Source organism: Vipera berus, assembly GCF_964194415.1.
Source record: "Vipera berus genome assembly, chromosome: 2".
NCBI lineage: Eukaryota > Metazoa > Chordata > Lepidosauria > Squamata > Viperidae > Vipera > Vipera berus.
Genome location: NC_138203.1, coordinates 150,792,014 through 150,818,499, shown reverse-complemented (window position 1 = coordinate 150,818,499; position 26,486 = coordinate 150,792,014). Strand labels below are relative to the sequence as shown.

At 43.4% G+C, this 26,486-nt stretch overlaps 1 protein-coding gene across 2 annotated transcripts in view; it reads left to right on the top strand.

Moving 5' to 3' along the window:
* Nucleotides 1-1,270: 1,270 nt before the first annotated feature.
* Nucleotides 1,271-26,486, top strand: part of ASIC1 (acid sensing ion channel subunit 1) — a gene marked incomplete at its 5' end in the record, with an annotated part of 201,944 nt that continues 176,728 nt past the window's right edge. The window contains 2 exons of one of the 2 annotated variants that reach the window (XM_081321857.1): nt 1,271-1,641; nt 7,581-7,776. In XM_081321857.1, the coding sequence (XP_081177983.1) occupies nt 1,277-1,641; nt 7,581-7,776 (561 nt within the window). The remainder of the gene's footprint in view (nt 1,642-7,580; nt 7,777-26,486) is intronic. The other variant, XM_081321856.1, reaches the window with a different exon arrangement.

The window sequence follows — 26,486 nt, the reverse complement described above, 5'->3', positions numbered from 1 at the left end:
GAGGGGGGGGGGCGGAGGCGAGACGGAACTTTGGCTTTAATTCGGGGGAAAAGGAAAGGTTGATCTAAAGGAGCAGGGGAGCCTCTGACAACAGGCGCGCCGCACACTCACGCAGCATCGCTGTCGCCGCCGACGCGCACACAGCCGCCCTGCAATCTCAGCCCGGCACCTCTACGGCTCCGAGCCGCTTTCCTCCTCCTCCTCCCGCACAGGCGTGCGCGCACACACAGGGACACACATACACCACACACACACACACACACACACACACACACACAAACAGAGAGAGAGAAAGAGAGAGAGAGAGAGAAAGAGAGAGAGAGAGAGAAAGAGAGAGAGAGAAACACAGAGAGACATGCGCCGCCGCCGCCACCACCGCCACCGCCACCCGGCGCTCTCTCGCCAGACTCCGGGGTAGCGCAGTCGGGCCCTGCCGCCCTCGTCTTGGACGCAGCGACCGCCCGCAGATCCTGCTGCCTCGCCGCCAGGCGCGATCGTCTCCCGCCGCCCGCTCATCCCCTCCCCGCCCCAAGCAACGGCCTCTCTCGCCACGCCACCGGGGAGCCTCCATGTGTTTGGGCGAGAGGCAGCCGCCGCCGCTGGTCGCTGAGTCTCTCCGCCGGCTGCTTCCCGGCGATCGTCGCTTCTCTTGGATTCCCGAGCGCCAAGGCGAGGCCAGAAGCAGCAGCAGCAGCAGCAACAGCGGCAGCGGCTGGCAGAGGATTCCCGCCGCCATCCCCCGCCCTCCAGCGGCAGGTGCCGCCTCAGCCGGGCAGCCTTCGCGCCCGCTTCTCCAGCCGCGTCTTCGCGCCTGCCTGCAGCCTTGCCTCCCTCGGCAACCCCACGCCGCTGAGCCGGCGAACCGTTGCCGCTGCCGCCGCCGTCGCCGCCGCCGCCGCTGAGGACTGACTGACGGCCGGCCGCCGCCGCTGGCCTTGCTTTCAAGGTTTGGCTTGCTGGGCACGATGGGGGTGGGGGAGAAGAAGGGGGAGAAGAAGGGGGAGGATCCCTCCGGCCCGGGTTAAAAGTGCAGCGGAGGTTGGAGGCTGGCTGGGAGAGCGCGGGGAGGAGAACGCCTGGGAGCCACGCTCCTTCCTGCCGCCCGCTTCCAGACCATAGCTGGGGAAGGGAAGGGGCGCTGGGTTTAGACCTTCCCCAACTGGGATAATGGCCAGGCTGGCCAGAGACGCCTCCTGAACGCTTGTCTCCTTTCCATCTAGTGCGGCTTCCCCCCCCTCCTCCCCCCCCCGCTCGTCGCCCTGCCCCGGCTCTGACCATGATGGACCTGAAGGTGGACGAAGAGGAGGTGGAAAATGGGCAGCCGGTCAGCATCGAGGCGTTTGCCAGCAGTTCCACGCTGCACGGCCTGTCCCACATCTTCTCCTACGAGCGCCTCTCAGTCAAGCGCATCTTCTGGACCCTGTGTTTCCTGGGCTCCTTGGCGGTGCTGGTCTTCGTCTGCAATGAGAGGATCCAGTACTACTTTCGCTACCCTCACGTCACCAAGCTGGACGAGGTGGCTGCCACCCACATGACCTTCCCAGCCATCACCTTCTGCAACCTCAACGAGTTTCGCTTCAGCCGAGTGACCAAGAATGATTTGTACCACGCTGGGGAGCTCCTCGCCCTGCTCAATAGCAGGTGGGTCAGAGGAGGGGGAGGGGTAGCCCCCCCACCCATGGCCTGCAAGAATGCAAAGCCCGAGGTCCTGAAGCATCTCTGGGATGCAACAGTTGGTCCACTTGTGGCCACGACAAGATGGTGTGCGTGTGTGTGTGTGTGTGTGCGTGTGTTGGGAAGTGTTTGAACTGTGCACTGAAGTGTGCAACATGTATATTTTCATACTGTGATCTGACACACATTTGAGAGTGTTCCTGGGTGACAAGCTATTTAGCGCTGGCAGAATGGAAAACTGTTTCCATATTGTTGCCAAGAAAACTGCATGGCTGTGTCTATAAAGTCCGCAGGAGTAGAGTCCAAGTTGAGGGAGACTTGACTTTATATACTTGGTCACTGACCTGGGTCTCATATGGCTTTGGAGGTGGTTTATGTCTCTGTTATACAAACAGCTGATCTTTTCCTAGGCTATCTGCCCCTTTGATTCCACAGCAACAGTCCTGTAAGGTAGGGAGGACTGAAATCGTGACTGCTTCAAGTCACTTGGTGAGTTTCTATGGCTGGACATGGCCAGCTCTTCTTCAAGCCAGACGTGTGGCCCCATGCACTCGACTCCTTTCAGATGCAGTACATATCACTGTAAAGGCTGTCGGCCGCCCATTTGTGGCAAAGAGTCCCATATGACCCCATGGAGGCTGCTTTGATTCTGTTCCCTATTTTACTCTGTTTGTGCACTTTAAGGGTGATATGCTCCCATGCTGTGGACTGAACCACAAGTATTTCTTGTACAACTGATTGTATTATTGACACAAGGCAGCTAATGTTGTCTGCTGCTTGAACTCCCCTGTTTTCAGATTCTTGGAACTGAGATCTATCTGTAGCTAGTCACGAATCAGCCTGGGCGGGCAAATCAGAGTTTGGGCATCCTGGATATCAGCTGCACAGGGGCAACAGGGAGAGAGAGCCACTTCTGAGAGGAAACTGAGCCATTGGAAGCTGAGGTTGCCTATTGCATGTTTTCTGCAGGCTACAAAAAGCAACTCCTGAGTTAGGATTCCAAGAGGCCCCCCCAAAGCCCCCAATTTCATCTTTCTCATCTCAGCATATTACTGCCCTCTACTGGAGAGAATTGCAACTCCCCAGCATATAAAAGTACTCTTAACATCTCCTTTGAACTGAGCTTGACTCCTATGAATTAGCGAATGTATCCATGTTGTTTTCTTGGCAACCACACAAAAGTGGTTGGTTACTGTTTTCATCCAGGATTTGTTTTGACTTCCCGGTTTAGACTGTAGTCTTGGGATTACCTGGCGGTCTCTCATCTAGGACTAACCAGGTTCTGAGTTAATACCTGAAACCAGGTACTGGTCAACTTGATTAGGCCACCTCAGCCAGGTGATTCCATGTAACTTGGTTCAGTTGTATTCCTAAAGCCAGAAGGAGAGGATGAGACTTTCTGTCAATTAGTTTTTATAGATTTTAACTCAGGATGGCATGAAATTTAAACCGAGGGTGGATAATTGCTAGTACTTTGATCTTCATGTTGCAGAGATTGCTACTGTGATGTGATCTGTTCTAAGTGGTACATGCAGGACTTTTTACAACTAGGAGGCTGTAGCAGAATTTTATTTTTTCAGTGCATCCTATATCAGAATGATTTTTCTCCATTCTCTTTTTCTGTTGAAGTCCATGGTTCTATCAGTTCTTGGAATTATATTTTATCTGAGTAATTTTATTGTTTGAATGACAAATATTTCACTACAGAATCATACTTGCCTGGAGCAACTAATCGCCATTGCCTATCTTGCTACCTGCTCTCTACCTAATGAAGTAGACAAATATGACTGTGGTCCTGAATCGTGGGAAAAAAGCTAATTTTACAAAATGTCCCTTTTTCTTTCTTTCTTTTAGAGCTGTTTTTTGGCAATAATGCCACTATTTCATAGAGCATAACAAATCGTCCTTTATTTCAGAACATTAAAAAACCCCAAAAGAACTAGTTGGATTGGACAAAAAAAATATCCAACCCTATTAATAGTAGCTGCCAGCCAGATGGTAGTGGAAATTTTATAAATCTAAAAACAGACATTAAAAACAATTGGCCTCTCTTCCAGCCCTGCCTTTCTTAATGAGGTGTGATGGTATATTGCCACTGATCAAGGAGGCTTTGTTTAGCTGTCAGGGCTCAGAGCTCAGGATAGACAGCTCTTCCATGCCTTTGCCTCTACCTCTTTTTAAAGCTGTCTAATTTAATGGTCATTAATTTTGTCAGGATTGGTTTTGTAAGTTAAAAATGAAAAAAAACTGCTGCCCTGACTTAAGCCAGTGGCCCATCTAATCAAATGGGTTTCATACAAATAAAGAGAGCCCGTTTGGTGTAATGTTTAAGGCATCAGCCAAAAACCAGGAGACTCACCTCACAGGATTGTTTTTGTGGAGAAAATAGGAGGAGGAAGGAGTATAAGGTAGGTTCGCTACCTTGAGTTACTTATAAAGTAATAAGGGTGGGATAAAAAAATCTAATAAATAAGTAAATAAAAATAGAAGTGGCCAAATCGGGGAACAGTGTGGGGGTGGAATCTAAAATTCAGGGCAGGCTTGGTAGCCTGTTTTTGCTCCTTGTAGGCCCTATGGCTTGGATTTCTTGCTACCTGCTTCCTTAAAATATAAGATATTTGTTCTTTTCCACAACTGTAATTTAGGGAAAAGAGAAGAAAAAAGAGGTGGCACAGGCAGCTTGCACGTAAGTATTTGTAGCAATTCGACCTATGGCACTGATCTAATGTGATTCTCTATGTGCAAAATATGCCATCTGCTAATACATCAGGGTTTTTAGAACTAGCGTAGATGGTACTGTATATGTGTTGATTGTGGGTGATGGTATAAAAGTCTGACGGTTTCCTATTCTTGGTTCTCATGACAGAAGGAGCCTTGCACAAAGCCAAGAATGGGATGTTTGAGGGGCTTCAAAACCGATACTCCTGCCCTTCCACCCCACAAACAGTAAACTGTTCTCCTTTTTCCCATGGGTCCACTACCGCAAAAAGAGATTTTGGGATCTGAATTGTTGCAAACAGTTGTGCATATTTATGGAAAATAAGCAACCTATGCCTAACCCTAGTAGATATGCTTATGCCAAAAATCAAATTTACTGGTTCCTTAATGGAGAATATGTTTTTGATTTGTTCTTTAATTTTGCCAGCTGAGCGACATTTAGGGTTAGCCATAGGTTTCTCTGAAAATTATAGAATTTTTCACATCTGAAAAATGTGATACTAATTCCTTTATGTGCCAAGAAGCTAATCGGCTACTAGTTGGTATTAGTCCCACAGCACTGCCCAGGTTTTCTCAGCCTGAGGCCGTCCAAATAGAGCAGAATTCCAGAATTCACCAGTCAGAGTTTAAATACATCTTGAAACCATCAGATAGAAGAAAGTTCTGAAATGTCAATCAAGTAATACTAGTGAATCCATCCTATACAACTGAACGTTCCAGAGCTCCTTGGAATGGTGGCGTTCTGCCCATCTCTGGACAGCCAGGGAAAGCCTCCGGTCTTCTCCCTATGCCCAGCAACCTGTTTATTTCCTTCTTACTCCAGAGATCTGCTTAAATGCCTGATACTTTATTTATAACCATTATCGATTCCTTTTGCAAATAGAAAGTAGTTTAGATATGCAGAAATCAGCCTATCAAAGACACTGTCAAAAGTGTTCCAGGGATCGCACTAGCCTAAGTCATCCAAAAGCAAATAAAATGTTGTATTTGGAAATGTTACTGGCCAGTGTTTCTGGCCACTAAATAGCTGTAGCATCCCAATCTACCCCCTTCTTTATATAAACATGATCTGAATGCTGCCTTCAGAAAGGGGTCATTGAAAATGTTCTACCAATTCTGTATTATCAAAAGGATCCAGTAGAAGAGAATATATGCAGCTCAGGGTTGAACTATGGAGTTTGTTTGCTTGCAGACCTTTTATTACCTTACTAGGTAACATCATCAATGCTAGTAAGTTTGGGGTTTGCACCCTGCTTCTATGCAGTAGCTTGCCCTGTCAGTGTGGTACGATTTTCTCAAAAAGGACTGTGAGCTACAGGCCATACTAGACGCACTTATAGTCAGGAAATCAACAATACACATTTGGGTATGTTAGAGATTTAGGGACTGACATTATTCCAGGTTCTAGCAGCATACTTTGCAATTCCAATTGATTCTAATAGCCTGGTTTGTTGAACAGGTGCAGACAAGCTGGGCAACATCCAAATTTTGCATTTGCAATTTGCACTGATTTGGCATATGCATATGTATTGGGTGGCTTGTACTCAAAAACTATTATAGAACGACAGAAGGCCCTGAACTGTGTTCTTGACCACTAGAAAACTTCTTCAGGGCCTTCATTGGACTTTTGCAATTTTTCCAAGCATTGCCCACACCATTGTCTTCTAGTCCTTATAGACAAGAAACTAGCTTTAAATCAAAGTGAGGTTCTGAGAATTAAAGGTGTCTCAAGAAACCCTATTGAAGTGGCAGATTTTTACATTCCTACATTAGCATTTTGATGGTTGTCCTAGTAGGAGAGCATTCCTGTAAGGTGGGAAAGCAAACAGTGCAGCCTAAGTGGGGCCTAAGTGATGTCTGCCACTACCCTTTTGGCCTTCTGCAAGGGCCTTAACCCGTGGCTTTGCCAGCTGACTTGGGGCCCTAATGGAAATGCTCTGTGCTGGAAGTGGCTGGTGGATTAACAGGGAAGAGGCCACAACTATACCATTCTTGTTTGTGGTTTTCTGGTTTTGGACCTAGTCTTGTTAATTTTAATAATTACTTTAATTGTGAACTGCCCAGTGCCCCATTGTCGAGTGAGATGAGCAGCATATAAATTTGATACATAAATAAACTGCAACGTCCAAAATGTTGTAGCTAGGGTTTGAGTTTGGAGAGCTTAAAAGAAGGAAATATGTGCCTTGAGTCTTGCAAAAGATACCCATTAAACCCGCTGATGCTTCGCTGTATACCTTCCCACCATCATCACTATGTCTCATCTTGACTGCTGCCACCTTTGGAACATGGCTTTTGACACTATTTAGTACAGGCTTCAAGCCAGCTAAAATTCCACCTCTCTGCTCTAATGAAATACATTGTTAGCTTTTGGCCTGGGATAGTCAGGCTTTCCTTCTCAGGTCTCATTCTGAGCTCATGCTATCCTTGCAAAGGATGATCCTCATCCACCAAGCAGGCTAATGAAGAAGCAGGCTGGGTTGAAACATTAAAGCTGGCACATCCTGTGCCCTGGGGAGATGGATAGTATTGAAACCCCTTCTTCGATTCCCCAAAGAGACATGACTTGACTGCTGTTAATGAAGCGGACACAATGTCTATTGGTATTAAACATCCACAGGCTGTGAAGGGTAAATGCATACAAGTGTGTGCAAGGCTATGCATAAACATTTTGACTGTCTCTTTCCGGAATATAAACTCAGTACGCTTACAGCCTCACTGTTTCACATGCACTCCCTTCTTTATGACAAAAGTTGTCATAAAATCAAAGGAACAGCCGATAACTGCCTTTTTTTCCCCCTAGTGTGTAGCTGTCATGGAGGGGAACAACATCTTGGTTGCTAATGTAAAATGTGTTATGCCTTTGGAGAATGGAAAAGCTGCCTCAGTGGCAAGTGGCTGTTTCTTTTGTTTTTTTAGGAGTAATTATATAATCTGAAAATGCCTGGTTAGTCTTGCAAGGAGTGAAGAACAGTTGCTTATCTTCATAGAAGAATCTCAATGTGAGGTTTTAATTACACTGTGCTTTCGCTGCTGGAACTGAGAAGTCCCAGGTGTATCTCCAGCATTCATCTGACCATCTCACCATCTTACAGATGCTTTGCCCAGGAGCATTGGAGGCTTTCTCTGTGAACTGAACCAGCCCAACCGATAGGGAGACCACTGTGACTCTGCTCTGGATTTTTTCTCAGGTACGAGATTCCGGACACCCAAATGGCTGATGAGAAACAACTGGAGATCCTGCAGGAGAAGGCAAATTTCCGCAACTTCAAGCCCAAACCTTTTAACATGCGGGAGTTCTCGGACCGAGCTGGCCATGATATCCAGGAAATGCTGCTCTCCTGCTTGTTCCGTGGGGAGCCATGTGGTCCCTCTGACTTTAAAGTGGTGAGTGTCTGGCTTCTTTTTCTCTGAAGATTGTGAGGTAGGGAGTAAATGTTACATTTGGATCACGTTGGGTATCCATAGAGAGAAGAACCTATGTTGTGCATGGTGTTGGCATCATTGGGGGGGGGAAAGGAGGCAGTCCGCTGTATTGACTTGTTCTGACAATGTAGATAGGCTTATTTCTTTATTATTGATTACATATACTTACAGACTACTACAGCACACTAACTTGAAGTGTTTTACAAGAACAGGCAGAATAAAAACATAGCATTTTTTTAAAAAAGCAACCAAGCAAACAAACCTCAGCCCACATTATATAAAAGCTGTGACAGAATAAAATGGAACAAAAAAAACACCAAACAGAAAATAGAAGATCAACCCAACATAGTGCCCAAATGCCTCTTGGGGAAAAAAAGCCTGTCTTAATAGTCTACTGAAAAAACCCAACAATTTGAAATGGGTAAGCACAATTTGGGGCTCTTCTCAAAAAAGAGGCCTCTTGCTCACTTTTGGGATGGGGATCTTATGCATCCTTTTTTGAGAAGAGCCCACAAGATGGGCATTTTACAGAGGAGATGGACCTCAAGGTAAGCAGGAGCTGTGCCTTTTTAGAGCATTATAGATTTACACTAGCTACTTGAATTTTGATCCAGAAACCTACTGGCAACCAGTGCGGTGACAATTGCACAGGTGTTATGCTGTAGAAGTAACATACCTCCAGCAGCAGCAGAATTGTTACAATCTGAATCATCTTCAAAAGCCACCTCGTGTAGTGTGCATTACAGTAGTCTAATTGCAAGAGCATGAGTCACTGACATAAGGACTTCCTCCTCGAAAAAAGGATTGCAACTGTTGAAGTTCTGCCAAAGTTCCCATAGTCTTGGCCTCCCTCTACTGTTTAAGCAGGAGTCATGAGAACCTTAAGTCACAGATCTGGTCTTTTAAGGAGAGTGTGGTCCTTTTAGACCTAATCTAAGAACTGGGGACAAGACTGTTTATCTACAAACAGCACTTCCATCTTACTCTAATTCAGCTTGATTTTTGTTGTTGTTGTTGTTATTGCTCCATCTAGTTCCTCACAACTTTCAGGAACAAACCAAGAACTTCCACTCTATCTCCAACCTTGCCTGGCATAACGATATATAATTGAATACAATCAGCACATAGAGGATAACTCACTCCAACTGATGGATTTATGTAGACATTAAATAATATCAGAGAGAGGACCGAACTCTATGGTATCCAGACATAATATGTATCATAGAATCATAGGCCTGGAAGGGACCTTGGAGGTCTTCTAGTAGTTCAACCCCCTGTTCAAGGCAGGAGTCTTATACCATTCCAGCCAAATGGTTGTTTAGTCTATTTTTGAAAACCTCCAGTTACAGAGCACCCACCACCTCAGGAGACAAGCTATTCCATTTAATAATTGTTCTCACTGTTGGAAACTTTTTCCTTAATTATAGGTTGTATCTCTCTTTGACTAGCTTCCATCCATTCTTGTCCTGCCCTCTGGTGTTGTAGAGAATAAGTCAATCCCTTCTTCTTTGTGACAGCCCCTGAATCATTAGGAGACAGCTACCATGTTCCCTTGAGCTTTTTCTTTGATAAGCTAGACTACTTAAGTTCCTCAAGTGTTCATCATGCGATTTAGCCTCCAGACCCTTTATCATCGTTGTTGCTCTTCTCCACACACTTTCTAGGATCTCAACATCTTTTTTGTAGCATGGTGACCAGAACTGGATACAGTATTCCAAGTGTCTCATCGGTGCAGTGTAAAATGGTACTATCAGTTCTCATTGCCTTGACAGTATCCCTTTGTTGATGCAGGATTGCATTGATTTTGTTTGACAGCTGCAATGGTGGTCCACTAGGACACCTAAATCCCTCTCATAGTTACTATTATTGAGCCAAGTACCACCTGTTCTGTACCTATGAATTTTATTTTTCCTGTCTAAGTGCTGAATCTTACTTTTTTCACCACTAAACCACATCTTAAATGGATAGGGTCCACTGCTCAAGTCTGTCAAGATCCTTCTGGATCTTGAGCCTATATTCCAAAATATTAGCTATTCCCCCCACCTTGGTGTTGTTTGCAAATTTGATGAGTTCAACTATTTTCAACAAGCTCAACTGTTCCTCCCTTCCAACTACCCGTTGGAACTGCCCTCTTAGGAAGGATCAGGGTCATCATAAAATGATGTCCTCAACCTCATAAATGGTGCAAAATACCACAGTCAATAGTATTCAATGGCGCCAAAATGTCTCATTGGACCAGAAGTGCACTCCCTTCATGTGGATCCAGATGACAGTCATTCACTGGAATGACCGATGCCCAAATCTGAGGTGAGGGATCTAGATACTTCATTTCATCTAGGATATTTGGCAACTGAAGCCACACTATCTTCTTCAAAAATCTTTCCTCTAACGAGAAGATTACAAAATGGACAAAAGTTGTCGAAAATTGCTGGTTGAGAGATCCTCTGCTAAGAGGGGTGCACCACTGCCTCCATCAAGGCAAATAATTGTATCCCTTCCAGTAAAGAGGCATTTTTCCTTTCCAGAATGAAATTGCTGGGTCCAATGCATGATGATGGGTCTTAAGCTACCCACTTCTTTAAACTATGAGTTCAAAAGAATCCAGGATGATTTCTCAAGATATAACCTCACTAATCTTGCTGTACTGAAATCAAATGGCATCCAATATAAAGTGAATATGAGCAATGCTATCCACAACGACTTAAAAGCATATCACAGCAGCCTGCAAGAAAAACGTCCTCAGCAGATGGCTGTGGATAAGCTTGTATAAGGTACTGGACAAGAATCTGTTCTTAACATCTCCATGTTCAGTTGCATTCAGTCTTCATTTCCGTAATATTGATCTAGGCATCTCTTTTGACATTTCAGCTTCTGGAGACCATTGATTACCCAAGAAGCAGGATCAGTGACTATAGAGAGGCCACATGGCAGCAGTCTTGTCCAAAACCTTTCCTGTCTCTGAGTTTCAGAGTTCAAAAAAGTGTGTGACAGAACTTTCTGCCTGGTCCCTTGGAAAAACTTCCAAGCATCTTTAGAAAACCCTTAAGGTCCATCAGGCCATCCTAATTGGTTCCATGCCCTTGCAGAGATAGAACATAATCCATATGTTGACCATATAATAACCTGATCTGATTATCTTGTCTTCCAACATCTGATCACATCTCATCCACTCTAAGGTCAACACCAGAATTAATATGTGACTGCCTGTATATGCCAGCCTACAAGTCACCTGGGACAAACTCAGAATTACCACAGAGGATGTGCCATGCTAGTTCTGTCTAAATCCCACACTCAGGGCATAGACTGAAACCCCCCATTTGTACAGTAATAGCTTTGGGACTCCCAACACCAACCTGACAATGAGATCTAATTATTCAGGCAAGATTGCTGCTGGGTAGCAGAATGGTCAGTACAATAGCAGCAGCCATAGTTTGACTCAGTTGCCCAGCTTTAACTTTCAGGCATTCATGTCTGGTTATCTATAAAGCAGCATATCTAGTCACAATTAACGTGTCACAAAACATCACACACACACCCCAACCTTGGAGTTGGGGCTGCTGAACCAAACAAGAGAAGGATAAATCTTGCCATGGTTATATCCATGTCTGTGTCCAACTATGCTTCATTTCAATGATGCTTGGCAGGTCTACACATTCATCCACCATCAGGTTTTCGATGAATGTGGTCTTACCACACAGAAACCTGACATTCAACAGCAGTAGCCTGAGGCCTCCTTCCAGACACAGAAAAGAGGCAAATATGGAAGCCGGTACCTGCAAAAAAATGAGTCTTCTTTCTCCTGGAAGGGCCAGACCATTGCATCCAGCCATAACCCCCCCGCAATAACCCTTCACTGTAACAATTGGTTGTTCAACATCAGAATCTTCTGAGATTTGACTGTAGCAATTTGTTGTTCAACATCAGTATCTTCTGAGATTTGACTATAGCAATTTGTTGTTCAACATCTTCTGAGATTTGACAGATCCCTCTCAAACTGTCCCAGACTGTTTTCATATCCTACACTAACCTACTCCCATTCCACATAACTCAGTGGGGCAACAGTCTGAGACATCACTCATGCTATCCTGTTTAGAAACTTAATAAATGCAGGATGGGTTTTCAAACAGGTTTTTTACCCAACTGTGTGCTCCTTAACATTTGCTTCCAATTTTGTCCCATCATGGGTTCACTGCAGGGTGACAGCAGGACCATACAGGATTGCCACCTTAATTCAGTGCCTTCTGTCCAAGTTGATGACACCTAGTCTAAGTTTAATTAATATAATTTGACATACATAGTTAAAAGATGAAATAATTGCTCACCAATTTAATCAGTTTAAATGATTGGTTTTAAAATAACCCTCTGGAAAATGTATACAGTAATCAAAGGGAACTATTTTAAATAACTAATATACTTTGAGAATCAAAGATAACATGTTCTAAATATAAGTTCCTATGAAGCAACAGTTGAAGACAGCTACCATTTCAGATCCTGGAGATGAGTTTCTTAAGGACATCTGTTTGAGTTGTGTGTGAGATGAAGAATGTTGGAAAAGATAAATTTAGACTGATCCAATAGGACTCATCTGAGGGCAACAACTGGGAACTTGGGCAACAGGTACCTTAACATTTAGAGTGTGGTTTTGCATCCAGTATACAGTGTTCCTATGGTATATGCTAATGTCTGTATGTCTCTATTAAATGGGATTAATTCAAGGTCCAAACGTATTGTTTAGAAGACTACATAAATCCAGCATGTTATTATCTCTGATGGGTGGCGACCCCAATTCCATGTTGTTGTCACCCTTCTCCTTCCCCTTTCCCATCCCCTTCTCCTTCTCCTTCCCATATGTTTGCAGAGTGTGCTTTGTTTTGAACTGCACTCACCTAGTTCTTCCAGTAAAGCTATAAGTTCATGTCGCAACAAGAGGTTTTGTTGGCTTGTTGCAAAGCTGGAGGTTGAATTGAGATTGAGAGGGAGTCACTGGCCTAAGATTGGCCAGCTGGCTTCCCTGCTTAAGGGAGGACCAGACCCTGAATCTCCCTGCTCCTAGTCGAGCATCTTAACCACTATACCATGATGTCTCCATTGTATAAAGAATCATAAAGATGTGTGGATTACCCAGAGCAGAGTTAACAAATAGGTGCTGTATCCTCAAAGGCAAAAATTTTAAAAACTGTTGGAAACCTGGATTTGCCTAGGTATATGGCAGTGAATGCTGTGGCAAATGTGTGGACACATTGAGGCATTGTGATCCAAGCTGAAGCAAGCATGTCTGTGGCTTTGGAAAGGTGCTCTGGTGGGGGTTTTTTTGGGGGGGGGATATGCAGCATTAAATAAACAACAGGTGGGAAAACTGTTATGGGGGGAAATGGCTGTTTTCCAGCTTCTGCAATTTGTTGTCTCTTTGGAAAGAAATTTCTTGTAGTACCAGTCGTAACTAGATACAGCTATTGATGTGGAGGGGAGGATATGAGATATGTATATCAGCACCACTGAATTGTTTTGATGCCTACTGCTGTTGGTTGAGGTTAGAGCTTCAAGACTGTTGCAGAAAGCGGGTTCTACCTTGCTATGATTGGCTCTGGATATTATGGGAAAAAATAAACGAGTTTGATAAGTTTTTGCTTTTGCATTGGACTACTATTGTTGGTTTGTTTCATCCGAAGAGACACTATGCAGACTACAGAGGCTTCTGTTGCCGTTGCTGAAGTGGCCTAGATGCTTAAGCCTCTCACTTCTAAAGGAAAAATCAGAGCCAAAAAAAAGTGAGGATCTCCAGTAATGGCTCAAGTTCCATTGTGAGGGAGCAGGAAGAATTAAAATGAAATAAAGAATGCCAAGTTAGGAAGCAGGTCTGCAGGGATCCACAAAGGTTTTGCCATCCACAGATTGTGTGCAAATAAGAAACGCAATTCCCCAGTGTGATCAGTCAGCTCACAAAGGAGCAAATGATCCATACAAGTTCAGGTATTTGATCCAAACAAATTGGTGGAAAGGAAGCCTTCCATGAGGGATATGGAGATGTGGCATTTAATGAAACAACAGTATATTCTCCGTACTGTATTAATTACACAGACTAAATAGATTTATCTATTGTTGTTTGATTTACCAGAATATTTAATATTACTGGATCGCCTGCAAGCTAGTCTGCCTGCCTCAGCCATGTTCTGTCCCCATCAAGTGGAAACCCTAAATAGCCATATTACATGGGGTATAGCATGATAATTGATTCTTAAAGGCCCTTGCTCCTAAGAAGAGATTTTACAGAGCCAAACTAACCTTGGGAAGACAAAAGAGCAAAAAAGGAGAGACAAGACTTTTATTGTGTATTGCCCTGTTCACCGCCCTGAGTCCTTCGGGAGAAGGGCGGTATAGAAATCAAATTATTAAATTAAATTAAATTAAAGACTGACATGCAAAGAATGTCTCCAGACATCACTGCATACAAGTAAAGCTTGTTTATATGATTGGGAATTAGGACAAAGGACCAAACACTTGTTAGGAAATTTTCCAGTGTGTAATTGATTTTCATTTCACAGATTGTTGGTTGCAGGTGCATTATGGCTCAGGAGCATGGCATATAGGAAGGAGCATGGTAGGTGTGGAGGCAGGCATTAATCTACTGCCTTAGCCTCCTTCAGCTGTGCTATGTTTACTATTTGCAATACTGCAAGGAGAAAGGCTTCCTAATGTGGTAAGTAACCCATATAAGCCATGTATGCTGATATCTTTTCAGGACTACCAAAATTTTTCATCCCACACATCATGACCTCGTTGTATGGTCCCAATCTATTTTCCCTCCAGGCACAGACCCACACATGTAACCTACTCTGGGGTTTAGTCAACATCATTTGACATATCTAGTTAAATGATGAATTAATTGCCCACCAATTTCAATGACTTGTTATGTAAACTAAAAAGATTCCTCTGCTCAGGGGCAAACAATGTAAAAATAGGGTTGCTTTAAAGTGAGATGGGGGGCAAATAAATTTAATAAATAAAAACACTACATTTAACTTAGCTGTAAGACAATGATGGCAAGCCTATGCCACATAGGTCACAGTTGACACACCTTGCCATTTTGGTGACAAGCCAAGCCCTTGGACCCTGTGGAAGTCACGTGAGAGGGCCCTGCTCTCACATGGCCTCTGAGGCCTCCAAAAATCATCCAAACGTTTTCACACAGTTTCCAGACACTTCAGAGGCCCCGTGAGAGCAAGGCCCTCTCTCAAGGGCTCCAGAGCCTCTGAAAAGCCATGAGAACAGAGAGGGCTTTCCTGCTCTTTTCAGAGGCTGCAAGGCCACATAAGAGCATTCTCCGAAGTTTCCAGGCCTTGTGCAACCTGGAGTTGGCTCAGATTTCGAAAAATATTTACAATTATGTATTTATCAATTTTGGAATGCGGTGGCTCAGTGGGTTAGGACGCTGAACTTGTCAATCGGAAGGTCGGCAGTTTGGCGGGTCGAATCCCGAGTGCCGCGTAGCAGAGTGAGCGCCTGTTACTCATCCCAGCTTCTGCCCACCTAGCAGTTCGAAAGCACGTAAAAACACAAGTAGAAAAATAGGGACCACTACGGTGGGAAGGTAACAGCGTTCCGTGCGCCTTTGGCGTCTAGTCATGCCGGCCACATGACCACGGAGACGTCCTCGGACAAGCGCTGGCTCTTCGGCTTTGAAACGGAGATGAGCACCGGCCCCTAGAGTCGGAAACGACTAGCACGCATGTGCGGGGGAACCTTTACCTTTTACCTATTTATCAATTTATTACTCTTTGTTATGAATTGTTTCTCTTTCGTCTGAGCACTCTCTCTCTCTCTCTCTCTCTCTCTCTCTCTCTCTCTCTCTCTCTCTCTCTCTCTCTCTCTCTGTGTGTGTGTGTGTGTGTGTGTGTGTGTGTGTTTGTGTGTGTGTGTGTGTGTGTGTGTGTGTGTGAGAGAGAGAGAGAGAGAGAGAGAGAGAGAGAGAGAGAGATGCTAGCAGAGTCAAGGTAAGCATTTTCTGAATTTTTGACACCCTAAGCCCAAAAGGTTAGCCATCACTGCTCTAAGAGTAGAACCCAAGCCCATAAGGAAATTGTAGTATTTGTGGAGAAAGGCACATTGTGTATAAGAAGCAAAAGCAAAATGGGGTTGATCTGTATAAAGGAGCACTAGAACGTGATTCAGCTGGTGCAAATGGGAGGCCTCAGGCCGAACAGTGGCCCAAGCAAAAGAAGTAATAAATAATTTTGATAGGAGAGGTTTAAAGAGAGTTGAGAGGATAGAAGGGTAACTGAGAAAGGCCAGAGGGGAAAGGTTACAATAATGAAAGTGAGAGATAATCAAATATATAAGTTTTAGGGCAAGGGGTTAGCAGAAAGATGTCAGATATTATCTTAGCTTATGACTGGTGGGCATCCTGTTTTGCTTGCTTTTATAGCTTCTGAGATTTTGATCAGGAGTTTCACAAAAAGCAGCCACCTTATCTTTAAACTACAAACTTGCTCCTTTAAAAAAAATGCCTGTCATCCTCCAGATGCTTAATGTGCCCAGTGCTAATTTTTGTAACGGTGTGGTGCCACTGAAGTACTGTCTCTAGCTCTATGAACCTCTTCAGAGGTAATTTATAGTCATTCTCAGAGTCCTTGTGATACCTTCTGCCACATAGAAAGGTAGGATTTTTGTGAATTGGAGTCAAGAGCACCCCAATTGTAAGAAATCCCTTTTGAGGGAGGTGAGACTGGGTTCTTTGTTATGTACGGCTTGGGTAAAGAATAGTTTAATCTGTTCTGTTTTTACACTTGTGTGATATATCATTATTTCATTGTAATAGCAGAGATAGTTTCACATTTTATTGTGTGATATAATTTTTGTTCTGATATTACTGGTTTTTATTATGTTTTTTATGTTGTTCATATTGTGCATCGCTCTGAGAATTTGGTTGGTGCAGTTTATAAATTTAAGAGAGATATAAAAGAATAAATAAAATTATAGAAATATGGGAACACAAAAAATCTTGTCATATGTCTCCCTAGATACTACCATCCTTGAAAATTTAGAAGCCAGGATTTAGAGAGAGTAATCTAAGTGAAATAAAGATTTTCAGCTCTGGGGAAGTACACAGAACTTCTCAAGAAGCTCACAAGTAAAGGCTAATGAGACACCATGTACTTTGAATATCTTATCCTTTAGATCACCCCTTCAGTATAGCAGCTGATATCTCAGACATGTCAAACACAAGGCCCAAGGGCCAGATCCGGCCCGTGAAGTGGTTTCATGTGGCCCGTGAAGCCATCCTGGAAACAGTGACGGAACAGCCCCCACTGCCTTGGCCCTGGCCCAGAGACCCTCCTTCTGCCAGAGACCCTCAGATCTGTCCCACTCCTGCCCAGGGTCCCATAGGCACCCTTGATGCGAAAGATGTAGAGCTGGCCACGCCCACCCAGTAGGCCATACGCACTCTAGCCACACCCACCCAGTAGGCCACGCCCACCCTGGCCATACCCACCTGGCCCCCTGAGGGCAACCGCAATGCTGATGCGGCCCTCAGTGCAATTGAGTTTGACACCCCTGTGATATCTCCTTCTCTAGTTAAGTCTGTATTTCAAAATTCTCATGTGGAAAGCAGGGAGGAACTGTGATTCTCCAATTTTATTCAGGTATCCTGATGCTTGGCAGTGCTGGCCATGCCTGATGGAAACTGGTGCCTTGTAACCACTGGATGGACACAGGTTGCCTAGCGTACTCTGACTATAAGCTATTCTTTGTTTGAAAGCTCTGAAACATATCTCATGTCTAATTTAGAGCCAATGATTCAAAGCTGAAAGAAAAGACTTTTGCTTGGACGTATGGATACATGCATTAGAAGAAGACACACTTTTCACACATGATCCTCTACCCATAGCACATTCAGCACTGAAAAGTCTTTATCATCTTGGTCAGGAAGGAATCCCAGGTTTGTTCTGTAGGGGTACCAGAGTTGTAAACTCTCTCCCTAAGGAAGTTTGATTGAGTGCTCCCTATTTAAGCTTGTGGCAAATGGTTAATTTAAAAAGAAAGACCTTTTAACTGTATTAATTATGGTTTCTATTTCCTTTCTGGCTCTGTGGATCAGCAACGAAAGTGGCGGTGGCAGGGGGGAGGAGATGGTTGCGTGCACATGCCCACCTCTTGCACAAATGGAGCTTTGCACGTTCACACTCCTGACTTCACTTACGCAGTCTGGTTCCCCATGGGCCATAGGCTGGTACTGGTCTGCGGACCCTGAGTTATACTGTATTTTAATGTGATTCTTTTCTTAGGACCAAAAACTGGCCTGTTTACATTTCCATAAATGATTTTTTTTAAAAAAACATAATACTAAGAAATCTTTAGTAGTGACAAAGAGATGTTAGAAAGAAATCTTACCAGGTTTGTTTCTGAGCTGGGAATAAAGAAAGCAGTTGCTTGAATCAGAGGTGAAGTTTATTCCAAGAATGCAATGTACAAACATCAGTAGTTGGAGGTGGCCGCAGTTTAAGTCTCTGTCAACAGCCCCTTATATAGGAAAGTCCTGCCTTTTTTTTTCTTTTTCAAAAGCATGCAAAAACATGTCCTCCAGGAATTGTAAGAAAATGCACTTAGCCGGCGTTCCAAGAAGTGGCGCCTTTGCACTTAGGCAGCCTAGTGAGCAGTGGTTTCTGCTTGATTTACTTTTGTTGATTGGAAACAGTAATCTCTTTGGGGAAAAGGCTCCCCCCCATCTGATCAAAGAGATCACAAGTTAAGTTTTACAGAAGGAAAAATGTTCACCCGAATATACTGTAGTTTCAGACAAGGAAGAGTGTTACATTTTGATCTTCATCTAGAGCCTATTCTAATTTATGGTACTGAATCTTTTGTCTTGATTTTAGCAGGGAGAATGTGGGGCAGGAGGACTTTGATTTCTTTTCCACAGAGGAAAATAGGAGTGTCTAAAATGTCTTCCTTTATAAGTAGTTCAAACCTTTTGAGGGAGTGCTAATCCTGCCTGTTAATCTGTGCAAGTATTTCACAGAATAGATTCTCAAAATTCTTGCTGTTTCTCCAAATTAAGGTACTAAGTGATGTGTCTGCAGGGTAGGAAGTATTATAGCAGGATGGATATGGATTCATTCATTTATTCTTAGTACAGCTCACACCTACACCCAGCCAAGTATGGCTCCAGCACTGCTTATTAACGAGACAACTCATGAGAAATTAAAATGTTTAGGTTGTAGTCATACTGTATGTCTGCTTTTATATGATTTAAGTTCCATTAAATGTAACCGAGTTTATAACTGAGTAGACATGTCCAAAGCAGCACTGTTAGAAAAGCAAGAATTACTTTGTTTTGTGAGGACCACATCCAGCTTCCTTCCAGTCCTCTTCCCAAAGTAGAGAAAAAGGCATATTAGAGAACACAGCCATGGGATATTTTTCAAGATCTGTAATAATGAAGTCATTTGATGCAGTGAAATAATTGATCCATCCTAATTATGGCGAGTAAAGGAAGTGGTAATGAGGCTTTCAAATGTTGTTTGTGAAAGATGTACTTGTAACAAGAATTTGATATGAAGAGGAAGAGCCAGTTTGGTCTACTGATTAAGGCAGCAGGCTATAAACCAAGAAACTGTGAATTTTAATCCTGCCTCAGGCATGAAAACCATCTGGGTGACTTTGAGCCACTCATTCTCTCTCAACCCACAATGTCAAGCTCAGTTGACAAGCTTGTCAGTCAGTTCCTATCACAAGCAATGGACCAACACTTGGTTAATCAAAAAAAAAAACAGATACACCATACTTGTGGGGAAAATGCTAAGAGGGGGGGGAAATGATAGAAAGAGAATAATCACGCAGGGTTTGAGAATTTCCATCCTTCTGATGGGCTTCTGGCTTCATGCTAACAATTTAAAACACTTCCCTGCATGACTGTTTGCATTATTAATTAAAAGGGTACAGTAGCCTTCCAACTAGGTGAAGATCTTCCATTAATCCTTAATGGATTTTACAAGTTGAACCTCTGCAGCCATGAATAAGCATATCAAACTTCAGTGGAGCTGACTCCCAGGGATCAGGTATTGGATTGGAGACGTACTCCATTAGCTTTCTTATGAATTTTCACTACTGATTTCTCTGTATGCGTCTAAGATGGAATTTTTAAGCAGGGGGTTAGAACTTCTCATTTCTTGCTTTATCACCGTTAGCTGCATGCATATAGTTTCAGTAGCTGGACTAAGGGGAAAATCTGGATGTGCTGCATGCTTTTTACATAAATGGCTGTTCATCTAGCATTGGTATAGTCTATCCATAGTCCTCCTTTGCTTAGTTATTACTCTACTGTTATCTAGATTCACTCATTGTAGGAAACTTAAAAGAACATGCCAGACAAAAAAACCAAACAAAAACTGCATTGTAAAAAGAACAGCAAAAAAAAGGTCCACCTCCATTCAGATATAACCACATCCAGAGCCATCACGTGAGCCAAATACACTATGGCATTATTCATCCATTCTTGTAGATCAGGGGTGTCAAACTCACCATGTCACGTGACATGTCACGACGTATCGTGACTTTTTTCCCCTTGCCGGATCTGGGGTAGGTGTGGCTTCCACATGATGGATCCGACCCACGGGCCGGCAGTTTGACACCCCTGTTGTAGATGGATGAAGAATCCCCATTATGTACCTTAAAAATATCATACTTTAGATCTTGTTGTAAGGTCTCCCTTTCTTACTGAGAGCTGAGTAAAAACAGGCAATATCGCATAGTGTGTGTTATAGGCTGCACACATATAGCAGGCCCAGTATCATCTTTGGAGAATAGCAGGAATTCTGATATAAAGTAAAGGCTGGATTGCTGAGCAGAATAATCTAATTGTGAGTGAAGCAGATTGTGTGCTGGCAAAAATATCAAGACCAGAGATGTTGGGTGAAATTTCCAGTGAAGGGTTGTTGTCTTTTTTTTTTTAAAGAATATCTTAGCAAAGCACGCATATCCTAAAAATATAGAAAAGCAAATTATTGCCTCAAAATTATCATTGCCACTTTCCTCATTTGGAAAGTGGGAAAAAAGAAATGGAACTGAAATTTTTAAAGCCAGTTTTTCCCCATGCATATTTATAAAATGAACGATTGTGGGGGAGTCAGTGGTAGGTCCGGTTAGGACTAAAAGCAGATCGTAAGGGTATCTTTTTCAAGTTATCTATCATGTGAGTTCTCAGAGACGCCCCTGACTTAAGCTTCTGGGTCTGTATTTAGGCTTTCAAAACCAATTTTAGAAAAGAGATTATCTCCTGAAATTAAGCAGCAAGCTTGGTACCACATCTAGCAACACCTAGAGTCCCTACATCTAGCAACCATCCAGAGTCACTGAGAGTTTTGTGGCATAGAAATTTAATATAGTATTACATTATTGTTTCTCACATCCTAGCTGGGTGCCCCGTGTCAAATGCTGCCCTGAGGCCCCTGTGCCCGCTAAAGGGATGAGAAAGGGCTGCGGTTTTATACTTCCCTACAGCACTCCAGAGGACTGATTGGCTTAAATTCTTCAGGGAATTGTGGGAAAGAATTTCAGCTCATGGTTGATTTAATAAAGTGATGAATAAGCAAACATACTAAATAGTGGTTTCACCGTCATCCTGCAGCTGCTAGGCAGAGTGAGCACTGGAAGAGAATGAGAGGGAAATCCCAAACATTTTCCCGAGGACAACCTTGATCTTGAATCCAAGCCTCACAGTTGCTAAACATTTCAGCATCTCCCAAACTAAGGAACGAGCTTGGGCAGCAGAAACAGTCAGGAGGATAATTCCGTGGTGGAACAGAATGCAAAAGTACCCGGGCGGCAGGCGCAGAGCTTTATCTGTGACTGCAGAAGCTGAACGCTAAAGGCCCACTCAATTGCTTGGCTGGTTTTGGCACAGAGGGGAGTAAAACTTGCCGGCAAATCCTGCTTCCTCCTTGAGCAATCTAATCTCCTTCCATCTCTCTTTCTCTCTATCAATTTTGTTCAGGGTTCCGTTCTGTTTTCAGTGGTTCCAGTACATCTTTCTGCATCTTGCTGTCCTTAAACTCTAACCTCATGTCTGCTTGCTTCTAGCACCTTGCTGCCTGTATGCTTTTTTTTTTACCTCGCTCCTTCCCTAGAAACGTGCTTTGCTGATAGCCAAAGCTCATTCCAGGAGGGAGACTCAATGGGGGGTGGGGGTGGGGTTTCTTTTCTCCTTTGCCGTCTCTTTCTCCTGAAGCGGAGCTATAATGAGATGTCAGGCACAGAAAACCCAGCCGGAGTGAGAAAAACAAACAGTAGAAAAACATAAACAGACATCAAAATGCTTGGTGTATCAGTGGAATATAATTTTCTGTCACTCATTTTCGCTTTGCAGCCTTTCTTCTTCCTCATCACCTCACCCTGCTCTGTATAGTACAGTGTTTGTTTCACGCTGGGGCAGCTTGCAGGATCTGTTGCACAGTAGAGTAGATGCTGCTTTCTCTCTTGCTAAGTTCAGCAGGAAATTATATGGTAAGTGTGCTGCTTTGCAAGAAACATTGGCTGATCGGTGCCACCAAGAGAAAAGGTCTCTGCCATGCCTTGAGTTAGTTAGCAGAGCATCTCCGTCCTCTCTTTGGTTCTGTGAGGGCCCTCATGGAGACACAACCTCAACCTCATATGCAAGAGAATGCTGTCCCAACTCCCATCTATGATCAGTTCTGGGGACCAATATAATAATAACCAAGTAAACAAGGAGAAGTCAGCCTCGGAGCATTTAATAATTTGTGTTAGAGCCGCAAGATTTTTAACACCTCTGTTCATTGGAGGTTGTGGGTCGGGTGCTCAGTGGGTCAGAGAACAATCCAAATCTTTGGTTAGATGAGTTTTATTGATCTCCCAGTTAAGGCTATCAATCAATAAATCCTACTTGATTACTCATATGAGTTCACATCCATCAATTAACAAAACCTGTTAATGGTAGAACTCTAAGCATGTTTACTTAGAACTAAATTCTACTGAGTCTAATGGACTGAGGCGGCTTCCCAGTGGAGATTTTTCGGAACAACAACTTTCATTGCTGATTCATTTTTTTTCTTCTCTAATGGATTTTTGTCTGTGTACATGTGCATGAAAAGGAAAAGATAGCATAAATGGTGGGAAACATGGAGGATTATCTGTGGACGTTGTCCACTAGTTGGGATTTAATAACTAATTCTATCCTGTTTAAATTTTGCAAAATTTTGTTCTCCTTTGGTACATTCATTCCTTTACACGTTGGTGGCATACTGAGGTTTTTGAATTTGCAGGCAAGTAGTAGTAGAGCTGGGTTTCACAAACTTCCTAATAGCAATGAGATCCTTTAGCCCATTCAGTATCCTTCTCAAAAGCTTCATATAGATCACTGTAGAAGTTCCTAGAACAAACTAAAATCCCCAAGATATCAAATAGAATTCTCCTAATGCCACATTTTGATAAATGACAGGAGAGAAGTACAGCAAAATGGCCCACCCAAAGCCAAGTTGCTTGAGGATTCAAAATGATACCCTGGCCAGCATATTGAAAGCTAAGGAGAGAGACAGGTCATCTAGAATTCCACCCCCCCATCCCATCCCAAACTTCATTGCCAAATAAAATGCAAAAAGAATGATGTGTTTGGGGGCCTTTTTTAAACTTTAAGACATTTGATAACTATATTGTGCTTCTCCTGAATTTAGCATGCTTATTTCCCTTCAAACAACCGCAAGGGGGGATAAAGATCAGAACTTCACCTTTGTGATGTCATTATATTACCATTCCTCCCCCTGTAGCCTTAAAGTGGGGTTGTTTGTTTGATGAAAGTGCAGCCCCTGGCAAAAAAAAGTATCAGTCCCAGCCACTGAGAAAAATCAGTCATTCTAAAGGGAAAAAAAAAACATTTTCCAGATCGAGGTGAGGAAACTCTGGCTTGTGGTCAAGATGCAGTCTGAGATAGCCTGTCTTGTCCAGGGCCAAACATCTACAAATAAACAGAGTGATACTTTTTTTCTCTCTCTCTTCACTGGTCCAGGTTCAAAATCAAGGTTGTGAGATTTTTAAGTCAAGTCACATGGAGTGGGAGTTATTGGGCAGTTGTTGTCAATGGAGAAATTGTGCTTGCTGCTCCATTTTAATAGAAGCTGCCTCATGTGTAGCTCATTTAACGGGGCGAGATTCCTGCACAGTCTTACAGAGCACTTTTGCTCTACTCTCTTTGCAGACAACCGAGTGCTAACATTGGGAGTAATGTAATTCCTGTATCTGCTGTTTACTGTTTACTCCTCTGCCTGCTCAGATGATAGTCCATCTGGTAGTGCTAGAGCTGGCTGCTTGTCGTCAGTACTTCTGAAGCTGGCTCTGGCATTGGATTCTTGTCTGAGCCCACCATGAAACATCCACAGTCATGTTGTTGTTGTTAGCTTCGAAGTCATGTCTGACCCATTGTGACCCCATGGACAACGTTCCTCCAGGCCTTCCTCTCCTCTACCATCTTCTGGAGTCCATTTAAGCTCACGCCTACTGCTTCAGTGACTCCATCTAGCCACCTCATTCTCTGTCGTCCCCTTCTTCTATTGCCCTCAATCTTTCCCAGCATTAGGCTCTTCTCCAGTGAGTCCTTCCTTCTCATTAGGTGGCCAAAGTATTTGAGTTTCAACTTCAGGATCTGGCCTTCTAAAGAGCAGTCAGGGTTGATCTCCTCTAGGACTGACCAGTTTGATAGCCTTGCAGTCCAAGGGACTCGCAGGAGTCTTCTCCAGCACCATGGTTCAAAGGCCTCAATTCTTTGGTGCTCAGCCTTTCTTATGGTCCAGCTTTCACTGCCATACATTGCAACTGGGAAGACTATAGCCTTGACTATATGCACTTTTGTTGGCAGGGTGATGTCTCTGCTTTTTAGTGTGCTTTCTAGATTTGCCATGGCTTTCCTCTCCAGGAACAAGTGTCTTTTAATTTTTTGGCTGCAGTCCCCATCTGCAGTGATCTTGGAGCCCAGGAAAATAAAATCTGTCACTACCTCCATTTCTTCCCCATCTATTTGCCAGGAATTGAGAGGGCCAGATGCCATGATCTTGGTTTTCTTAATGTTAAGTTTCAACCCAACTTTTGCACTCTCCTTCTTCACTCGTAACAAGAGGCTCTTTAGTTCTTCACTTTCTGCCTTTAGAGTGGTATCATCTGCATATCTTAGGTTGTTGATATTTCTCCCAGCAATCTTAATTCCAACTTTTGATTCATCTAGCCCTGCCTTTCTCATGATGTGCTCTGCATGTAAGTTAAATAGGCAGGGTGACAGTATACAGCCTTGCCGGACTCCTTTCCCAATTTTGAACCAATCAGTGGTTCCGTGTCCAGTTCTCATTGTTGCTTCTTGACCCGCATATAGGTTTCTCAAGAGACAAATAAGATGGTCTGGTACTCCCATCTCTTTAAAAACTTGCCACAGTTTGTTGTGATCCACACAATCAAAGGCTTTAGCATAGTCAATGAAGCAGAAGTAGATATTGTTCTGGAACTCTCTAGCTTTCTCCATGATAGAGCCTTGGTGGAGCAGTAGGCTAATGCCTCCTTAAGTAACACCAGCTGCCTGCAATTAGTGCAGGTTCGCATCCCACCAGGCTCAAGGTTGACTCAGCCTTCCATCCTTCCGAGGTAGGTAAAATGAGGACCCAGATTGTTGGGGGCAATTAAGCTGACTTTGTAATAATGCCACTTGGGGTGTGTGTGAAAGCCCTAATAAGCAGGCATATACATAGAATGAAGGCTACTAGCATGTGAAATGAGTACAATGGTGTGATAGTTTGAACATTCTTTGGCACTGCCTTTCTTTGGAATTGGAATGTAAACTGATCTTTTCCAATCCTGTGGCCACTGTTGAGTTTTCCAAATTTGCTAGCAAATTGAGTGTAGCACTTTTACTGCATCATCTTTTAAGATTTTGAATAGCTTAGCTGGAATACTGTCACCTCCACTAGCTTTGTTATTGCTCAGCTTTTCTAAGGCCCACTTCACTTCACATTCTAGGATGTCTGGCTCGAGGTCAGTGACCACCTCATTGTGGTTATCAGGGACGTTAAGCTCGTTCTTGTATAGTTCTTCTGTGTAATTTTGCCACCTCTTCTTAATCTCTTCTGCCTCTGTTAGGTCCCTGCCATTTTGGTCCTTTATCATGCCCATTTTTGCATGAAACGTTCCCTTCATCTCTCCAACTTTCTTGAAGAGATCTCTGGTCCTCCCTATTGTTTTCTTCTATTTCTTTGCACTGTTCATTTAAGAAGGCATTCTTATCTCTTCCAGCTATTCTCTGGAATTCTGTATTCAATTGGGCATATCTTTCTTTTTCTCCCTTGCCTTTCGCTTCCCTCCTTTCCTCAGCTATTTGCAAAGCTTCCTCAGACAGCCATTTTGCTTTCTTGCATTTCTTTTTCTTTGGGATGGTTTTAGTTGCTACCTTTTGTACAATGTTGCGAACCTCTGTCCATAGTTCTTCAGGCACTCTGTCTATCAGATCTAATTCCTTAAATCTATTTATCACCTCTACTGTATATTCGTCAGGGATATGATTTAGTTCATACCTGAGTGGCCTAGTGCTTTTCCCTACTTTCTTCAGTTTAAGCCTAAACTTTGCAACGAGAAGCTCCTGGTCTGAGCCACAGTCAGCTCCTGGTCTTGTTTTTACTGACTGTATA